Genomic DNA, 19,526 nt, shown 5'->3' on the forward strand with positions numbered 1-19,526 from the left:
CGGCCCACACCCCTTGTTTATGCTACTTGCTGGTGTTTGTGATCTTTACAGTGCAGTCAGGGTGCTACATAATTAGGACAGGACAGGAAATATTGCAGGATTTCAGAAGGAACAGAGGTCACTTTGGAGAGCACAGCATAGTGGAAAGTATAGAGGCTTTAGAGCTAGGCAAATATAAGCTCGAGTTCTAGCCCTGCCCGCCTCCTGCCTTAGAAACGTACTTTCCCTCCAGCTCCCTTGGCTTAAGAAAAATGGATAATATAACCTCCCTTAGAGGATTGTAGTGAGGATTAGAAATAATGTATTTATAGTATGTTAGCATGCCTGGCACCTGAGCAGCACACACTGTGGTTAATCCTGTCCAAAAAGTCCAGCAGGTCCCTTGGTTTAAATACCTAGAAATAGTTATAAAAAGAAGCCTGAGAGAAAAAAAACTCAACTCTAAGTGGATTAGAGTTAAATCTAAAAGATATAAACTCCCTCTTTTTTTTTTTTAAACTAAAAGGAAATGCAGTTGTATATTTAATTTTCCTCATGATAGGAAAAGACTTTCTAAGCACAAAAACTGTGGAGGAGAGCCAAAGAAAGGTCATTAGAGTTGACTCTAAAAGTTTTGGGGCTACTCTGTGTTAAATATGATAAAACAGAAGGCAAGTAGCAAATGAGTATGACAGACAAAGTCAAAATATCTATCTGCGCTTATAGATCAATAAGAAAAATGTTAACATCTTGTGGAACAATGCACAAAAACATGAGCAGAGAGTTCACAGCAGAGGTGCAAACAGCAAATAGGCATGTGAGAAATTGTTGATCTGGGTTATTAATTAAAGGGCTCTGAGAATAAGTTGCCATTTATCCCTAAGTTTTTTCATCGTAGACAGTTGATAATGTTCAGTATTAGTGATATGGCCAGAAGACAGACACTATCATACTTTCTTGATGGAATCATTCGTTACCACAACCTTCTTAAGAAGGCAGCCTGGTGGTATAACTCAAATTGCTTCAAGTTCATGCCCTTGGATCCAGCAATTCCATTTTAAGAATATATTCTAGAAATAGACTCAGAAATGTTTTGCAGTAGTTTTTTCTTTCTCTTTCTTTTTAGCAGTACTTGTAAATGAAAATCTCAATCTCCAAACATGGGTACCTCACTGCTATATCCTTACCATAAGCACAGTGCCTAACATAAACAGGTGATAAAATACATTTGTGAGATTAAAGATGGAAGGATATGTTCAGACAAAGGAATATCATGTGGCCATATTTTTGAAATACGTATATTTAAGACATAGGAAAATGCTCACAATATAGTGTTAAAATGTAGAGTACACGGTTGTGGAATAATGTAGAATAATCTGTAGACTATTCCTGTACATGTGTTGTATGAATTCTGGATGGTAGGATTAAAGGTGATTTTTATATTTCTTGGTGATTTTCCTCAGTCATTCAGCACTTATTTGTTGATGTAGGTGATGATTGGCACTGAGCATATTTTGAAAGGCAAGACAACACTGACCTCTCCTCATGGAGTTTATCAGAGTAGGAAGGCAGACATTGAACAGGAAATTACAAGTGCATCACTTACTTCGGTAAGCTTATGTTAATTTTATAGTAAAAAGAAAATCGATGCCAACGGTGATTTTTCAGGCATTGATGGTTGGTTGTAATCTCTAAGACACTTTTTTAGGACAAGGAAGGAATAATTATGTGAAAAAATCAACACAGAGCTCATACAGTGTGAAGTTACCTTTCCAATGAAGAGAATAATGTTTAGATTTCCTGTCTGTTGGGTGGTTAGTAATGACATAATAAATACATCCAGACATTTTTTCCTAAATAGCATTTTTCTAAAGCAGCAGTTCTCAACCTGTGGGTCATGACCCCTTTGGCAGTCGAATGACCCTTTCACAGGGGTCGCCTAAGACCATCCTGCATATCAGATATTTACATTACGATTCATAACAGTAGCAACATTACAGTTATGAAGTAGCAACGAAAATAATTTTATGGTTGGCTCACAACATGAGGAACTGTATTTAAAGGGCCAGAAGGTTGAGAACCACTGACCTAGAAGCAACGAAAATAATTTTATGGTTGGGTCACAACATGAGGAACTGTATTTAAAGGGCCAGAAGGTTGAGAACCACTGTTCTAAAGGAAACTGAAAAGGCTCATATCTTGGTGAGGTGGACATGAGAGTTGTGGAATTTTGGGAAGCCCTACTTCCCTTGGAAATTATGGTTCAACATTCAAATGAACTGACTGTGGTTGGGAAGGAGGGAGAATGTTGATCTCCACTAATATAAAATATATATTTTTCCTTTTCCCATCTACTTGTGAGGTTTCACATGCGTGGAAAACCAAGACCAGGACCAATAAAACCTACTCTGTAGACTGATTGTGGCCCTAAAAGCTTCTTTTAACTGGGATCAGGGATGGAAAATTTTATCCTAAGCCATGGTTTTTTAGGGCTGTGTTTTGTTTTGTTTTGAAGAAAGACCTGATTAAATTGAAAGGGTTACAGAGATGTGTTTTGGTAAAGTAACCATGCTTAATGCCTGTGAATGTGCTCCTCTCAACCGTCTGGCTTGTGCTTCCACTACTGCTCTTATCCATTTATCAGCTCAGCCTTCAGCACAGCCACATGGGCTCCTCTGGCCTGTTATCTGCTTCCTAAGTGAAAGTCTCTGTGGGTCTTGGTTAAGTTCAGCGGTGGCACGGCGGTCTGTTGCCTCTGGCCGTAGGAGAAGGAAGCATTTGTGAGCTCTGTGTTGCCCTGGTAGAATCCTTTGCCCCCTTTTCTATCTCTTGCAAACCAGGAACACATTTTCTAAGCCAGAGGTATTGGAAGGAACAAATAACAAACCCTGAGGTATTGGTGTCACCTTTCATGGTGGGTGCACGGTGTGTTGCTGTTTCCTTTAGGGACTGACTAGAGTAGCTCCCTCACAAGTGCAGGCTCACCCCCATCCACTTTTAGGCCCAACTAATGGTTACACTGGATGAAATTTATTCATACCAACCTGCGGCCTTCTCTCATTTGAAAAGTTCAGCTCTTAGGAGCATTAAGGGAAATGAAGATCAGTTGAGCATCACTTTCCATTAGCGCTGGTATTTCCCTCTTGCAGTTGGAATTCTCTTTCACTTGCTAGGCTTATTCCTGCTTCATGTTTCCAGGTAGAATTACAGTGCTCACCTCTTCTCTTCCACTGGCCTGGCACCCCTCCTCCCTATATTGTTTTAAATGTTCTACGAGATCTTCATCTCAGGATTGTCTTCATGTTGTGGTTGAGCGTCTTTCCTCTCTGCTTCATTTCCCTTTCCTGTCCTCGTGTCTGTGCTTGGTAGATTAAGACCCATGGCGCTCCCAGATTATGAAGAGGGCAGCAGGTCTGCCTCTCGCTGTGCAAACCTTGGTCTGGTAACTGACTCTCCAGCCTAAGTCACAGGGCCTGGGGCCTTCTAATCTCATGGACAGCGCACTCCCTCCTGATATCTTCTCTCTAGAAGGACATCATGTCCTCCGTCTGGAACACCTATTTCAGAGAGACTTTTTGCTCTTCTGAGATGGAGCCTTTCTGAGAAGGACAAGGTCACCTTCCCACTGCTCTCTGGTTGGCTGAGGGGGTAAGAGGTAAATGCTTTGGTGCATACATACTACTGGAAGAAAAGAGGTGGCAGACACCATTAAAACCAATCACTGAAAGTTATTTCAAACATTGTTTCTTATATTCTGCCTGTAAAAATTATGAGTTTGCTTGCACAGTCTCCGCCAATGGTTGGGGCCTGGAACTTAGACTGTTTATTCTAGTTCATTATTGTTTTGATTTTGATTTTCCTGGGGGAAGTCATTGTAAACTGTTATGTTCTCAGAAGCACCCCTGCAATAATGAGCATAAACACGGTATTGCAGCGAAATCAATCCTGCACTAACCCAGAGGTAGTCCCGTGCACCAGTGAAGCAGAGGAATGGGTGGATCAGCTCAGAAAAGAGATGAAGAAATCAGGAAGTGCGGGTCAGTCCCAGTCTCAACTCTGCGAGCAGGGAAGTTGTGCAATGCACCCCATCAGCTGTGCGGGAGGAGCAACACCACCTGTCGGCTGCTTCGCAGGCTGTGCCGTGGAGCTTCATTGCGATACCGGCCATGCCTGCGCTTTCTGGAAGACTGGGCAATGTAAAATGCCAGGCGTCTCTGTGTCCCGAGTGTTCAGGAATCGTGGCCCACTTTCCAAGGCTTAAACAGCAAGTCTCAGTTTGCTATGCTTTCTGGTTGAGCCAGAGCTCACTTCTCTGGGAAAATGTCACTGTTGACTGTTCTGGGAAGAAACAGGAATATGTCGCCAGAACACCGAAGGACTAGTTTTAACATAGGTACTGATTAGTGAATTGGCATAAATTGTGGACGATGATCAGAACTCATCATACCATGTCTTGTTTAGAAACCCATCCTCCCACGCTACGTTAAACAGCGCACAGCATAAAGCAGACGTAAAGAGTTCTTGGATAGATGAATTGTAACTCCTTCTTGGGCCAGAATGGGCTCTTCTGCGTTTGGGATGCTGATAATAATAACAATAGCTAGCACTTTGTGCTGGTCTCCAGGTGATTGCCACACACTGCATCACTGGAGGCTCCCGATGGCCCTGTGACTGATGTGGCAGGTGCTGTCATCATCCCCACAGTACAGAGAGGGGAAATGCCTGGCCTAAGGCCAGGCTGCTGCCAAGTGACAGCCATTCACTGACCCCTGCAGTCTGACTGGGGAGGCGCCCGTTTCTTTGACCAGAGTTGTGTTCTGTTGCATCTTGATCACACAAGCACAAACTTCAGTGCAGTGAATGCTGTTTTCTAGGAAGAGAATGGAGACTACACATATGTGGAAAGAGTGAAGATACCCTTGGATCACGGGACCTTGCTAATCATGGAGGGAGCTACGCAAGCTGACTGGCAGGTGAGAACGCGCAAGTAATGTGGATTCGCTCATGTGGAGGCAGCGTCTGCCTGGCTTACAATAATCCATTTCTGTAAACATGGTGCAGAGCAAGTTGCTTTTATACTTGCCCAGGAGTTTTGATGCTACTGATAGTGGAACCAGACCTTTATAGCGACGGCGTCCATAGAAACTTCCGCAGTGAGGGGAATGTCCTATATCTGTGCAGCCCAATGTTCTGGCCACTGGACACATGTGACTGTGGGTCTCCTGAAATATGGCTAGTATGCAGAAGAACTGAGCTTTAATTTAAATAAATGAAGTAGCTTCAGATATCTAGTGACCAGCATATTGAGCTGTGTAGGTCCACAGCTTAGGCCAGGCCATCTTAAGGGGAGGTCATTTTTTTAAAAAATGCCTGTCTTGATTTCAAGGAAAGTAAGGGAGAGGGAAGGAGAGAGAGAAACATTGATGAGAGATAAACATCTATCTGCTGCTTCCTGCACACCCCTTACTGGGGGTTGAGCTTGCAACTCTGGCATGTGCCCTGACCCGGAATTGAACTGGAGACCTGGTGCATAGACAATGCTCAACCACTAAGCACACCAGCAGGGCAGGTCATTTTTATGTTGTGCAAATTAATGTGAGAACACTTAGCATAAGAGCAGAGTCCCACATCTTTCTTTGGTTTCAACCATTTATTTGTTTTCTTATGAGATTCAGAAACATGGCAGGAGGCTGAGAGGAAGAGCAAGTATTAGAAAAGACAAAACCGTTGCACTGTGAGGGTGCTGGCATCTCGTAGTGGGGCAGGGGGGTTGGGGTGTTTCAGAGAAGGAGACCATTCTCCACAAGACTCTAAACATCTAACGCTGCCTACTTAAGGGCGCATAAAATCGAAATGAGTATATATACTCATAAATAAGTTTCAAATGGCTTTGAAATAAAAATGTGTGTGTGTTTATGTCAAAGTTATTTCTATTTCCATTTAGCATCGGGTGCCCAAAGAGTACCACTCTAGAGCACAGAGAATAAACCTGACCTTTCGGACAGTCTATCCAGACCCGAGAGGGGCGCACCAGTGATGTGAAATCTTTGAGAGAGAAGCCGTGCCGAGACTGAGCAACCTTCCACCATGAAGAAACTTCCAGAGGCTGGTCCAGCTGATCTCCCCGCATGGCTGTTTGGAAGACAAGGGGCAGACTGACTTCCCAGCTCAGAGCCCTGTTAACTACCAGCCAGCAGTTCACATCCATAATATGTTTACTGTGGGAACAGTAATCCCTAATCACATCTTGAAAGCACATATTTTGTTTAGGTAAATTAAAAACCCCTACGGCTGTGCTCACGGATGATTCTGTCCATAAACAGTTTTTCTGCTGCCCTCCCTTGCTCCATTTGAAAAAATGTGAATGGCCTTTGCGCTGGTGTAAATGCACACGTGTTTGTTCCTCGTGACTAAATTTAGTGGAGATATAAATGTGCGTCAGGGACTCTGGAGCCGTCCGTAGGCAGACAGCTGCAGAAACCCAAACAGACGTGGCTCACAGAGCCTAGCTGAAGTCGGCCTTGACTCCTTAGCGGTGTGGCTCGTGTGCTATTGTAATGGAAAGCCGCGTGTTCTGGGGGCACTGTATTTAACTGCCAGTCCTCCCGGGACACCCCAGACAGGTTACGGCTGGGAATAAAGGTGAAGGCAGTGTTCACTAGGACGCCATCTTCAAGCCGCCACCCAGACTTCTTAATACAAGATAAAACTGTCCCCTCAGAGGGAAGAATACTTGCCTGATGTCATGAGAAATTTGGGCTCAAGAGCAGCAAATGCTCTGCTAGTGGCAGCTGTTCCACATAAATTAGTTTCCCCTGGAGAATGACTTGAGTCATTTAAACCCAAACCAGACAGAAGCTGGAGCAGCCCCGCAGAGAGCAGACTCGGTTACCTAATGGTTCTCTCCATTGAGATTCCAGTGGCCCTGTGACTAAGGCTGTCTTCTGACTCAGTGTTCCCTTAAGACCCAAGTTCCCGGGACTCAGGGCCTAGTCCATGATGTCACCGAGGTTCCCAAAACACAACAACATAGCGGCCCCTATTGCACCATAAAACCATGTGGTCTTGACCTCCTGAGTTAGGCAGTGTGCCAGATTAATTCCAAACCAAGATAAGAAAAAGCAGAGAGAAAGAAAATGGATGAAAATAGGCCAGGAGCATTAGAGTTTCCCTAGCTGCCTGTGGGGAGAATTTACAGAGCCTCCTTGCTTTTGATCTTGTTTCCATCCAGTGCTGTAAGGCTGATGGTCCCACGATCAGGGCAAAGTGCTGGAGGCTGGGCGGGGTCCTGCCCCGGAGCTCCTAGTGTAGCGCCACGCCTAGCCAGGCTCTGCTCTGATGGGCTCTCCCGCAAGCTCTCGGCTTCTTGCATTGGAATCCCTCCACCTTTTCTGTTAATGCTGTTACCTGGGTACAGCTCCTTTCTCTGAGAAATTCTAAATGCTTCATAAAACCTGACCATCATACTAAGCCTTCCTGCGAGGGAGGTACAAATCACCATAAAAACAAAGCCTCTTTTTAATCCCCAGCTTTTCTCCTATTAAAACAAACAAACAAACAAAACCTGGCCAGGGTGGTAGAGTCTGCTTCAGTTATGAGTTTGACACCTGACACGGGGAAATTCCTCTTCCATTCCCAGACATGAAAGGACTGGCAGATGGTCCCAGGTCTTACAGCATCCCTCCTAATGTAGGGCCTGACCTCCCCTGCGTCAGCTGCAGATCCGACCTCTTCACTCATCGCAGCCCCGTCTGCCAGGGAGGCAAGTGCTGGCTTTCTTCAGCTGAGCGCCACCAGAGGTTTTGTTTCCTGCTGCCCAGTGCCAGAACTGCCCCACCACGAAAATAGTGTCCCTCCTGAACCGTGCAGGAGGGACTCGCCATAGAGTCATAGGACAGGGTTTAGGATGAGACAGGAATTCAGACCCTAGCGGGGGCAGCCCTACTCAGTGACTGCATCGCCTGCTGCTGGGCTTTGCTGGTGGTAGATCTTCCCTGGGATTAGGAGTGAAGCTGTTCTACTAACATTCCTGGTAAAGCAGAGGAAGCAAATATGTGGCTGTAGCATGATGGAGAAAACAGGTTTCGTTTTTTAGCTGCCCTTTATTTGAGCTTTAATATCCTGCCACACACTGTCCTAGGAGCGTTTTATACAGAGTCCCTAGTCTTAGCCCTGCGAGAAAGATGCTGTTTCCATGACAGAGACCAAGCAAGCAGCTGAGTCTCCAAGAGCTTAAGAAATTTAACAGGACTTATAAGTGGCAGAACCAGAATTCAAAGCACAGGCCAGTCCCTAAACTGTGCTTTTGCCTCTGCCTTACTGAATTTAGGCAGAGTAGTCTGCTCAGCATCCCTGGGCCCTTAGCTCAGGGCTTGCTCCTGCAGAGCTGGTAACCCAGCCTCCCCATACCTGCTGGCAAGGCTGGTGGCCCAGCAGCCCCATAGCTGCTGGTAGAGCTGACGACCAGGCCACTTTGTTTGTCCCCTGGCTTTCCTGTGCATTAGGGCAGCATCTGTAACCCCTCCCATTCAACCTGGCATCTCCTTGTCAGAGACCATGTGCCAAATGGACTAGTCATTGGCCATTTTACTGGGGAAGCTCATTTGCGGGGAAAGAATCCAGTTTCTGGCAAGTTAGACAAGTACGCATCCAGCCTTCCTGGTAGTGTTTCCTGACCATGTCTAAGAAACTTTCAGAGGTAGATGAGTGGTCCTTCCTCTCTTTATTCTTACCTGGGAGTACATTTGGAGACTGTGAGTGATGCCCAAACTCAGCATCAGGCTTCTTCACAACACTTCCCAGTGCCAGCCAGCAGACAGCCCAGAGAAATGCTTGCCTCGAAGCGCGGGTCGGAACGTGTGCCTGGCATCAGAGTATATCCGCAGTGTGGAAATAGGGCCCACTGGCTCGGGCGGCCTCTGAGATTCCTAATAAGTGTGGGACACAGCTCGTAAGCCTGCCCTGTCCTCGTGGCCCTCCCTCCTACTGCCTCCATGGCTGATGTGACCCTGCCAGCAACTGGCACCTTCTCTTGTGTCACGGCAACCCCAGAAGAGTTGAGTGGGCGCCGTGATGAGCGCAGTGCCCCAGTTGGAGGGCTTAATTAAGAGAAAGCCTGGCATGATGGGTCCCTGCCCTGTGGGGAATGTCTCCTTGAGTTCTGGCGACTTCTGTTTGGCTGCAAAATATCTGAGACGCACTTTGCCTTTTCTGGAAGTAAACACTTGTAGTGTTGAATCTGAATTATTATTATTCTTTTTTTTAATCCTCCCCTGAGGATATTTTTCCATTGATTTTTAGAGAGAGTGGAAGAGAGAGGGGAAGATAGAAATATCCATGTAAGAGACACACATTGATAGGTTGTCTCTTGCACATGCCTTGACCAGGGCCCAGGCTGGGGAGGAACCTGCAACCTCAGTATGTGCCCTTGACCACAATTGAACCTGGGACCCTTTGGTCTGCAGGCCGATGCTCTATCCATGGAGCCACACCGGTTAAAGCTGAATCTGAATTCTTGATTATTGTTCTTAGCAATGCCTTCGAAAAAGCCAAATGTTTTCATAGTGATGCATTGTTTGTTTAAATCTTTACTTATACCTGGTTCCATCCACATGCCCCCTCACAGGGACTAGTCTACAACTGTCCCCTTCTCCCTCCTGGTTTCTCTGGAAGGAACCGCCACAGGAGGCCCCTGTCAGTTTTGTGCTGTGGAACCCATTCTTGGATATGATTTCTGTGCCTGGGGTCAGCGATTAGGGTGAGGGCGGGGGAGGCTTTGATGTTTGCGTATTAGAGTGGCACCCTGACTCACGGTGCCTTTCCAGCTGGGCCTTTTGCTGCTGCGCCTGCCAAGTGCTGAGTTATGGAAGCTTCCCCAGCCGCACACAGAGCCCCGGCTGGGCTGGGTTGGGCTGGGCACCGGGGCCAAGAGCAGGGTAGGAAAACAGGAAAATTAGGTAGTAGCTTTGTAGCCAGCATGACCTAAAAGATTATTTTCTCAAATGAGCGAACTTGGAGCTGGCCGAGGTCTGTGTGACGCGCTGTCACTACTATTATTTCTGTGCTCTCACTCTCCTCAGTGCAATGGTGATGTCACACTCCCTGGGTTCCGGGGAAAGTCCCTCTCCTGTGGCCTCCAGCCTGTGGACGTGCTCAGGCAGAATCCTGGCCTCCAACCCCACGAGCTGTTAACTCTGGGCACAGATTCTGCGTTTCTGAAAGGAAAGCCAGGAGGGAGCGCTAGTGAATTCTTGGGCACACCTTGCCCTTTGTCTCCCCAAAGTCCTGTCAGGGTGTAGGTTAGGGCTACCTTCCCCATTGGACAGATGAGAAAACTGAGGCCCGGAGCAGTTACATCTATTGGGCCGGTTACATCTATTGTCTGATTTATTCCTAAGAGCAGCCTAGGAGGTGGCTGGGGTTTGTTTGTTTATAATGGATGATGATACTGAGGTTCCTAGAGGACTGGTCAGGTCCTGAGATCCTGGCTGGGCCGGGAGAGCCCGGTGTGGTTGCTTGTCAGCAGGCATTCTGTGCTCCCTGGGCCTCCTCCAGCCCCAGCTCCAGGCTGTGCAGCAACAGCAGCCGGAGTCGCCTGGGGCTGGAGGGAGTGTTTTCTTGGCTCCTTCAGGGAAGCAAAGGTAGAGACAGGTCCTTATCTGGGAGCTCCTCCCCATGGGGAGGAGTCTGGAGGAAGGGCCCTGTGATCATGGAGGGAGGGTGTCCAGAGGCGTTGGTGACAGTCACCTGCCATGCAGAGCCTGTGAGGACCCAGATGCTTCACCGGATCCGACCAAAACCTTTCCTGCTGCAGTTAGTGGTGGACACGGAGGGCTGCCTGGTCCTTCCAAGAGGCTGCCCGGGAAGGTGCTCCCCAGGCCTCTCCTCCCTGCCCTCCTTATCGGTCCTGGAGAAGGGGCAGGTCCTGGGGAAGGGGCAGGTCCTGGGGAAGGGGCAGGTCCTGGAGGAGGAGCAGGTCCTGGAGGAGGGGCAGGGCCTGGGGAAGGGGCAGGGCCTGGGGGAGGGGCAGGGCCTGGGGAAGGGTCATGGGTGAGACCCACCAGGAAGGGAATCCACACCCTCCAGCAGCGACTCTGGTTGAGGGCAAATCCTTGTACCTAAAGAATCGTGGTGGGATGGGTGGATGAAGGGCTTGGCTTCCCAACCTCTGGCCCAGGGTTACTCAGGCTGCAGGGACCACTCAAGCAGGAGAGTTCAAGAGGAGGGAGGCCCCACGGATTAGAGAAAACTTTTCTGCAATGTTTCCTCTGAAAATGTATCAAGTGATTAGCCACCCAATTCTTCCCTTCATCCTCCTCCCCACCCGACATTACCTTTGGCCTCTTCACCCAGAGTGAAGGGAAGGAAGGCCGCTGGCCTGGAGGTGAAAGTCCAGGGGGAAGTCTGGAAATGTGGCTTCCTTCCCAGGGCCCTCGGCTCCCCAGTCTTCCCTGTGTTGGGAGGGGTGGGCAGAGAGGAGAGCTAGTGAATTCTTGGGCACACCTTGCCCTTTTATCCCCAAAGTCCTGTCAGGGTGTAGGTTAGGGGCTACCTTCCCCATTGGACAGATGAGAAAACTGAAGCCCGGAGCAGTTAAGGGCTCCTCTGAGGGCCACCCAGGGCACGAGGCAGAACCACCATGAAGACCATCCTCGGGTGCCTAGGCCAGTGTTCTTGCCCCTCTCAGGTTCTGTGGCCTCTGAGACCCCCAGCTAAAGCAGAACCCGGTGACAAGAGGGAACACGGGCACAGACAGCCCCAGAAGGTCACAGTGCCCACCGGGGCAGCCCTCCAGGGAGCGGTATTGACGGTCTTCCTGCCGCACCAGTGGGCAGCTCGATATATGGCAAAGGTCCCTGCTGCAGCTGGAGGCAGCATCCTCCTGCCGAAAATAGTGCAAGCCGAGTTCTGTGCCAACTTCAGGCAAGCCCAGCCCAGGGCCGGGGAGGGGCCTCTTACAGTCACAGTAGTGCCTGCAGGGGTGAAATTAGGGAGCAGCTACGATACCCCCACCCCTGCCCCAGCCTCCATGTCTATCAGAATTACTACTGGGGCCCTGGGGGAGCAGCCTCACCTGGAGTCAGGCAGACCTGGCTTAGTCCCACTCTGCCCTTCCTCACTGAGCCACCAGGGACCAGTCAGGCAGCCCCCAAGCCTCAGTTTCCTCAGCTGTGAAATGGGCACAGAAGCAGCCACCTCTCCGGGGTCTTGTGAGGGTCGAGAGCATGAATGTAACGTGCCTGATGGTAATGTGTTTAGTCATGTAATTGTTGTAAGTAGAACATTGCACATGCCCTGCCACCCCCAGCCCTAATGTCTTGCCGGGTGGGTGATCCCTCTGTGGCTGACCGATGGCCTTGTGACCCTGCCCTTCCCCTTGGTAGGCTCCCCCGGTGCCCATACCTCGATTGCATTTAGCAGGGGTACCCCCGGAGGCTTTGGGCAAAATGAAAATGGTTCACCAGTGAGGCTGATCATGTTAAGATTCAGCTGCACTTAAGCGTCTCCTGGGAAGCCTTTAAAACCAGCCGAAGAGAGCTCCCAGGTGCCAAAGTGGCCTCGCGTCCAGGCTCAGCGCGCTCTTGGCAGCCCCACCACATGCTCCCCAGATAACTGGTCTCCTAATGCACCCGCCCTGGCCCGATGCCATCCCCTCCCCCTCAGGTCAGTTCTTGACGTCTCCCAGCAGTGGGTCACCAACCAGGCTGAGACGCATCCCCACCGGTCATTGTTTTCTTGTCCTTGCAGGCCATTGCTAAGTTCTGTACAGAACGCCGTGGCCTGGAAGATTAAGCAAGATTCTGTCCGAGCCCAGGGCTTTTGTGTCCAGTGATGGCTTGCTAGATGCAGTGGGGATATTTGAAAGGAAGACACGACCCCTGCTTTCACAGACAAAAGTGAACCAGCGTGGCTTCTATTTTCTTTCTCAAAATTAGTTTTTATTCCTAGCTACAAAAGGAGTTATGTGTCCTATGCAAGAAGTCAGGAAGATAGAAAGGAAACGGAAAGTCATCTGTAACTTACAGCCCTGGGATGATGAGTTTTTACCTTTTGCAGTGTCTTTTTTTCTAAACGTTTGTATAACTGGGAGGAAAGTAACTTCATACTGCACTCACCTCTTGTAGCCTTTCTCTGCTTCCTTTGTACATGGGCGCGTGGCATCGATTATTGTGCCATAACAGGCTTTTGAGAGGCTGCATAGCATTGTCTGCGCTTATGTAACCCGCCCCCTTGTGTTGGATCTCTGGCCCAGTGTTGATGTTGGTGGTGTTTTGTTATCAGTAACTAACTGTTCTGTTGATTTCGGAAATCATGGGAGTGGATGTGGGAGGCAGGGCGGTGTTATAGCTATGAGTCCAGGATTTGGCCTCATTCCGATCTCAATTTAAATAGTAAAAAGAAGAGGTAACATTTTTATAGAGTCTGAATACAGTGCCAGGCAGTGTTAAATGCCTTATATATATTAATTCACGGGTTATTAATCCTCACAATGGCCATGGACTGGGTTCTACTTTTATCCCATTTTACAACTGAGGGAGAGGGAGCACAGCCCCCCACTCCTGCAGCTGCCGGCACCGGGGCCTCCGTGCACTCTATGGCTGTGTCTTCAAGCACATTTCTAAAAGGGGGGTGCTGGCCCAGACTCCAAAGGCTGTGTATGTTATTTAAGGCCTTGAATACGTAATGTAAATGGCTTTCCAGAAAGTTTGTGCCAACTGATTCTTCTACCAAAAGTGTTCGAGCCTATCTGCAAAGCTCATGCTGTTGCGGGAGCACCAATAGTGGGCCAGGCTCTGTGCTCTGATCTTATGCCGCTTTTCCCCTTGAAGGAGAAGCCATCCAGTGCCCTGCATAGAGCAAGCACATCTTAGCCAGCAGCTGCATTGTTGTTATATTTTGTGTCATTGGTTGAGAAAACAAGACACACATTTGATGTACCTCAATAAAGGGAATGTAAAATGAGGGATCCCAACAATGAATGCTCCCAGAGTTGGAGGAACAGGAGATGTAACTTAGGGTGGTGGTCAGGGAAGACTGCATGGTGGAGGAGGCACTTGGGGACTGGGGAGGAGACCTTGCAAAGTGACATCTGAAGACTCCTGAGCATTGAGGGCCCTGGGTGGCTTGTTTCCAGGGCTTGTGTAGGGGGTGCTGAGCTGGGGGAAAGATAGTGAAAGAGGAAGTCAGGCGCCGATCAGGCCTGGGAGGCATCTCACGCAGAGGGCTCTGGTGGTGGGAAGCCACTGAGAGCTGAGAGGACAACTTTTAGGAAAATGTATTTATTAGGTGGGAGTAAGGGGATGGGGTGGAGGTGAGAAGACCTATAGGAGACCATGATAGGAGCCCAAGCAGAGATACCTGAGGCCTGGGAGTGGTGAAGAGAAAAGATGTTGGGTTTCCTGGCGCTAGTAACACCCCTCCTTCCCACAAGTGCTGAAGCAAAAGAAAAACAAATGCAGGACTTAGCTATGAGGTAAAAAATATCAGTGTTATTACTGACAAAGCTGGACGGGAGACCTTGGCTCACATCCATGACCACAGTCAGACTTCCTGACATTCCTGCACCTCGTTGAGGCTGTGGGGCATCGTTCAAGGAAGCAGCACAGCAGGCCTCGCCCTGCCAGCAGCCAGGAGGTCCCTGCCACTCTCCCCCCCCCCCCCCCCCCCCCCCAGCCTGTGTGCAGGTCGGGAGCAGAGGAGGCGGGCCTCCAGGCCTGCTTCCAGGGGGTGGACACTGGCCCTTCCCAGGTGGGGGACTCAGGAGCCGAGCTGCATGCACACTCTCTGTGGGGAGGCAGGACTGACAGTGGGCAGGAGAGGGATCCCCTGTCCTGCAACCCAGTTCCTTCTCCCAAGCTCCCTTATCGGAGAAGTCAGCCCTCCTCTCCTGGGAGAGAGAGTAGGGAGGGTTGGGAGAAGGGTAGATGTTGTTTTTCCTATGTTTGTCCCCCCTGGGGTTGGAGCGGTCTCTTCCTAATTGCAACTTAGAGTAGGAGATGCTTGTCCCCTCCCCACATGGCGTCCGCCCCTGGACCACGCTGCTTTGGAGCAGAGGCTGCCAGGAATGGCAGGCAGGTGTCAATTGCCAAGGTGTCAATCGCCCAGCTGTCAATTTTGGTGCCATATAGACCTGGTTCTAGATGGGGCCCCTCCACTTACCACTGTGTGACCTTAGGCCAATTTCTTAGCCTGAGTTTCTCTTTAAAACAGAGTTTAAGAATTGAGTGTGACTGCGCCTGTCTTCTTAGTATTGGTAGCTGTTCTTATCCAATAGTGTGTAGATGTGAAGGAAAGTCCCCTGACCTGGGGGCAGGGCAGGGCAGGGCAGGGCTCACAGGGGCTTTGGCCAAATCTCGCAATGGAGATGGAGTGACTTGTGCGTGGACGGGTCTAGGACAGGCCTTGGGGGAGAGAGGGCCCAGTATGGCCAAGAGAGAGGGGGAGGCGGCTGCACAGTGGCCCCTGTGGAGGCAGGTGGGAGGGATGTGGAGAGGCCTGATGATGGACTGTTCCCACAGAGGGGGTGGGAGGGGTAAGGAGGCAGAGGAGGGACAGCTGAGGAAGGAGGCCTGGGTCTGTCTGCCGCGGCACCCCCATCACCCCGCCCCATGAAGCACTGGGTCCTTCCCACTCTGGCCTGGGAACAGCAGATACCATGCAAGGCTGATGGCGGCTAAGGTTAGAAGACGGTGAGACGTGGGGCCCCTGGAAGGCAGCCTGGGGCGAGGCGCACGCAGTGTCCCAGCATCGGGGGACTGCCTGGTCCGCATCCACTGCCTGTGGCCCCTGAGCAAAGCCTTTTCCTGACCTTGGCCCCAGTTTTTCCATCTGCAAAATACAGGGTCGAGCCAATTTAATGGTTTTTGTAGCTTTATTGACCACAGCCCAAGATTTAAAAAAAATTTTTACAGAGACACATTAAACTAAAACTAAAGCTTTGTGAAACAATATTTACTCTGATATTTTGTTTTGTTGCACATTATTTTAAAATGCCAGTCATGGCCTCGTAACACAGCGATCTTTAACTTTTTTCATTTCATGGCACACATAGACTAATTACCTATATTCTGCGGCACACCAAGAAATAACATATTTTGCCAATCTGACCAAAAAAGGGGTATAATTTTGATTCATTCACACCGGACGGCTACTGTGTTGGCTGTTGTCATTTTTTTGTTTGACAATCTAAGGGAAAAGAGGTCAGTGCCCTTGACTACGTAGTCAGGTGTTACATGTTTTAAAAATTCTGGGGGCACATGGGTTGAACATCTCTGTCCTAACTGACTGAGTCCCACTTCTTGGTGTGAAAACACTGGCCCAGCTCGCCTGAGCGTTCCTCCCTGCTCCGACAGCCGGCGGTCCTCCAGACCCCATCGGCCAGCAGAGCCTTTGTGCGTTACTTCTTTGTATCCGCAGACAGTGGTTTCCAATCTCAGATGCTGAGACTTGACTGGAGGCGTGGTCCCGAGGCCCATGGCTGAGTTGCTGGCGTTTGTGCTCTGATGCCCCCCAGCCCCAGTTCAGTTCAAGGTGTGAGGCCCTGGCGCTGCCCCTGTCTGGGTCTCAAGTGCTGGGGCCTGGGAGTGGGGAGCGGCCCCCACACCTCCTCCTGCCACCACCCTGGGAAAAGGAGTGGGTTTGGATGTCATCCACGCTCCCCTCCCCGCCGCACGCTGACGACTGCGTGGGCCGGAGGACAGCAGTCTTCTCCCTGCAAAAGTTGTTGGGAAGTGGGACCTGGCTCCCAGTTAGAATTCCAGACTCTTCGCCGTGTCCATCCTCCCACTGAACCTGCCTGGGCAGCTCCAGGATCACCATTGTGGGAGCAGCCGATGGGTGAGAAGAGCTTTGGCAACTGGTGGGCTCGGGATCTGCCGGAAGCCGGTCCATCCTTGCTGCTTGACACAGTCGCTGCAGGAAAGAAACATCTGCACAGCATATGTTTCAAGGGACCTGGCATATATAGCATATTGTTCTTAATATGTTTGCTCTCCTTAGTGCCATGTGTTTTAACCAAGGTCACCTCTCCGAGAAATGTTGTTTCCCCAGGTGGGGATTTTTCCCTGAGGTTAGGGAGGGGATACAACCCCTTAACTAAGTGCCAGGCGGGTAGTTAATCACTTTAACTACAAACAATCACGCTTAAGCTACATAATCTTTACTCCCTGGAATGGAGATAAGAGACGCCCTAACCTTTGCAATAGAAATTGACAGGATTAAAATCGACTGGTATAAATACAGATGTAACAAGACAGTAAACATCAGATCCTGATCAGATCCTAACCAGAACTTGGCCAGAACTTCCACTGGAGATCCAGACCAGAACTTTGGCTGGAGATCCTGGCTAGAGGTCCTGACTAGGCTGCTGATCAACTGAAGGCTGTCTCCATGTCATTCCTTCTTCGCCGACTCCGTCCACACCTTTGGGGACCCCTGGACCTGCTGGGGTTGGACCCCAGCAGGGATCAACTCCCAGCTGCATCTCTGCCTGGCTGGGTGGCCCTGGGAAAGTTCCCTGACATCTCTGAGCCTATTCCTCAGCTAAAGCACGAGGATAATAACACTGTCTCAGAGGATAAACTTACGGGTGTGAAGATCGGTTCACAGTGCTGTGTGCTGGTGACTGGCGTGACATCGATGCTCAGGATAAACTCATTCTCCTTGAGTCCCATCCTGCTGTCCCTGTGAGGAGACGGCTGGAGAAATGGCAGCTATTGCTGCCTTGAGAAAGATGGAGGAGATGCCTCCCTGGCCAGTGACAGGCACAGCAACATGAGAGAGAGGCTGCCTGAGGTTGGGGGCCTGAGAGTAACCCCCACCCCAACATGTCCCAAACGGGCAGAGACTGGGGCACAGCAGGCACCGCCTGTCTGCTGGGCAGCCCGAGACAGTGTCCAAGAAGGAAGACAGGCAGGTCTTGGGGAGAGCAGACTCTCTGGACCCCCAGGATGAGCCAGTAGCTATTTACAAGGCTGACAGTGTGTCCTGTCTTGAGGCAGGGCTCAGAGAATGGCATCTTTTAACCCTGATTCCTTGGAATCCATTTAAAATTCACCCTCCTACAGGGCTTTACCTCACAGTGTTCTTATAAATCATCTGGTTTGAGCCTTATAACCACCACCCTGGGAGGAGGATGGGGCAGGCACAAGGCTTCCACAGTCACAGCTAGTGAGAACTGTCACCGGAACCAGGGGTCTCAAGCAGGCAGTCTTGGGGCTCTGCTTGCTCATGCTCATGCTGTTACTCATTACCAAGACTGCAGGGAAGTCATCTTTGCGGCTGTCTTCAGAGCCCACAGCACTTTCTTTGTGGTTCTCCCTCCCCCACCCCCCATGATGGTAAATAATTGAAAGGTAGATCTGAGCAGAGCCGGAGACAGGCTGAGGGCCCCTCTCTCACCAGGGGCTACTGCTCCTGGCAGCAGCTTCCCGGCACTTGGAAAGCAGTTTCCCCGAGGGCTCCTATGCACAGCTCTCAGCAGCTCAGGAAACTGGGCTCCGACAGCCAGCGTGACTGGCCCAGGGCCTCACAGCTCCAGGAGTGCAGGCGGAGAGGCCGCTGGCAGGCCGCCTTCTGCAGCTGGAACTCGGCGAGCCTCTGGCCTGGCCTCTGTGTTCCTGGCCAGCCCCGCTGCCCTCTGCTCTGTTTTGCCAATAACCAGAAGATTCTCCTTCCGAGGCAGAGGCGGACACTGTACCCTGGGGCATGAACAAGCTATTTCCTGGGCTTGTTTATGGAACGCATGGGGCTGTGGTTCAGTAGAGGCAGTGAAACGTCTTAGGACCCAAGGCTGCGAGTTCGGGCTTTCTGTGTACTAGCTGGGCCATGTCTCTGGGCCTCAGTTTCCCTGTCCATGTGAGGGGGTAGTGCCAGATGGGCCATTCCACAGAACCTGTCCTCCCCGAGGGCTGTGAGGCTGGGGGAGAGTCCAGGACTGGGTTTCATCTTGACTCTCCCCTGCCTTGCTGTGTGACCTTGATCTAGTTCCCTCCCCTCTCCGGGCCTTTCTGTCCTCATCTCAAAAGACAGCAGATAGTCCTGCTTTGCTGAAGTCACAGAGGGGGAAACTACTTTGCAAAGGTCTAGGGCCACAGACTGTGCAGGGTTTTAGCCTTATCCTTAGTGATTCTCAGACCGGTCGTCCCAGGAGAGAGACCCTCCGGCCTGCGAGAAAGCATGCCGGAAGGACTGAGCACAGACCCAGGCTGCGGAAGCTGTGCCAGGAAGCAGCCATGGCGGGAAATGTGCTCCCATTATTCCCAGCAGCACAGCCAGGCCCACGGGCTGGGGTGATTCTTAGGAGGCTCCCCTGGGCTCTGGCTCCCTCTGAGTCCCAGGAACCTCCCTGCCCCCACTCCAGTCTGGTGTTCCTGGGGCTCATCCTGGGAGTGGGGGGTGCCGAGGAGCCTCCCCTGCGGGGCCAGCCCTGCCATGGCAGCTATGGCAGCTTGCCCTAGCAGCTGGTATTCCATTACAGGGCCTACAGTGAGGCCCAGATTAGACCATGAGCTCATTGCAGCATGAATGGGCCCCCCCCCCCCCCCCCC

At 50.4% G+C, this 19,526-nt stretch overlaps 2 protein-coding genes across 2 annotated transcripts in view; both read left to right on the forward strand.

The window, feature by feature from the left end:
• The window catches only part of ALKBH3 (alkB homolog 3, alpha-ketoglutarate-dependent dioxygenase), a 31,240-nt gene extending 24,954 nt beyond the window's left edge, over nucleotides 1-6,286 (forward strand). The window contains exons 9-10 of the mRNA XM_005870740.2: nucleotides 4,854-4,952; nucleotides 5,924-6,286. Coding sequence (XP_005870802.1) covers nucleotides 4,854-4,952; nucleotides 5,924-6,016 — 192 coding nt within the window. The 3' untranslated portion in view covers nucleotides 6,017-6,286. The remainder of the gene's footprint in view (nucleotides 1-4,853; nucleotides 4,953-5,923) is intronic.
• LOC102243068 (probable inactive 1-aminocyclopropane-1-carboxylate synthase-like protein 2) overlaps nucleotides 1-19,526 on the forward strand; it is a 105,321-nt gene that overhangs the window by 9,120 nt on the left and 76,675 nt on the right. The window lies entirely within an intron of this gene.

Source organism: Myotis brandtii, unplaced genomic scaffold, assembly GCF_000412655.1.
Source record: "Myotis brandtii unplaced genomic scaffold, ASM41265v1 scaffold324, whole genome shotgun sequence".
NCBI classification, from domain to species: domain Eukaryota; kingdom Metazoa; phylum Chordata; class Mammalia; order Chiroptera; family Vespertilionidae; genus Myotis; species Myotis brandtii.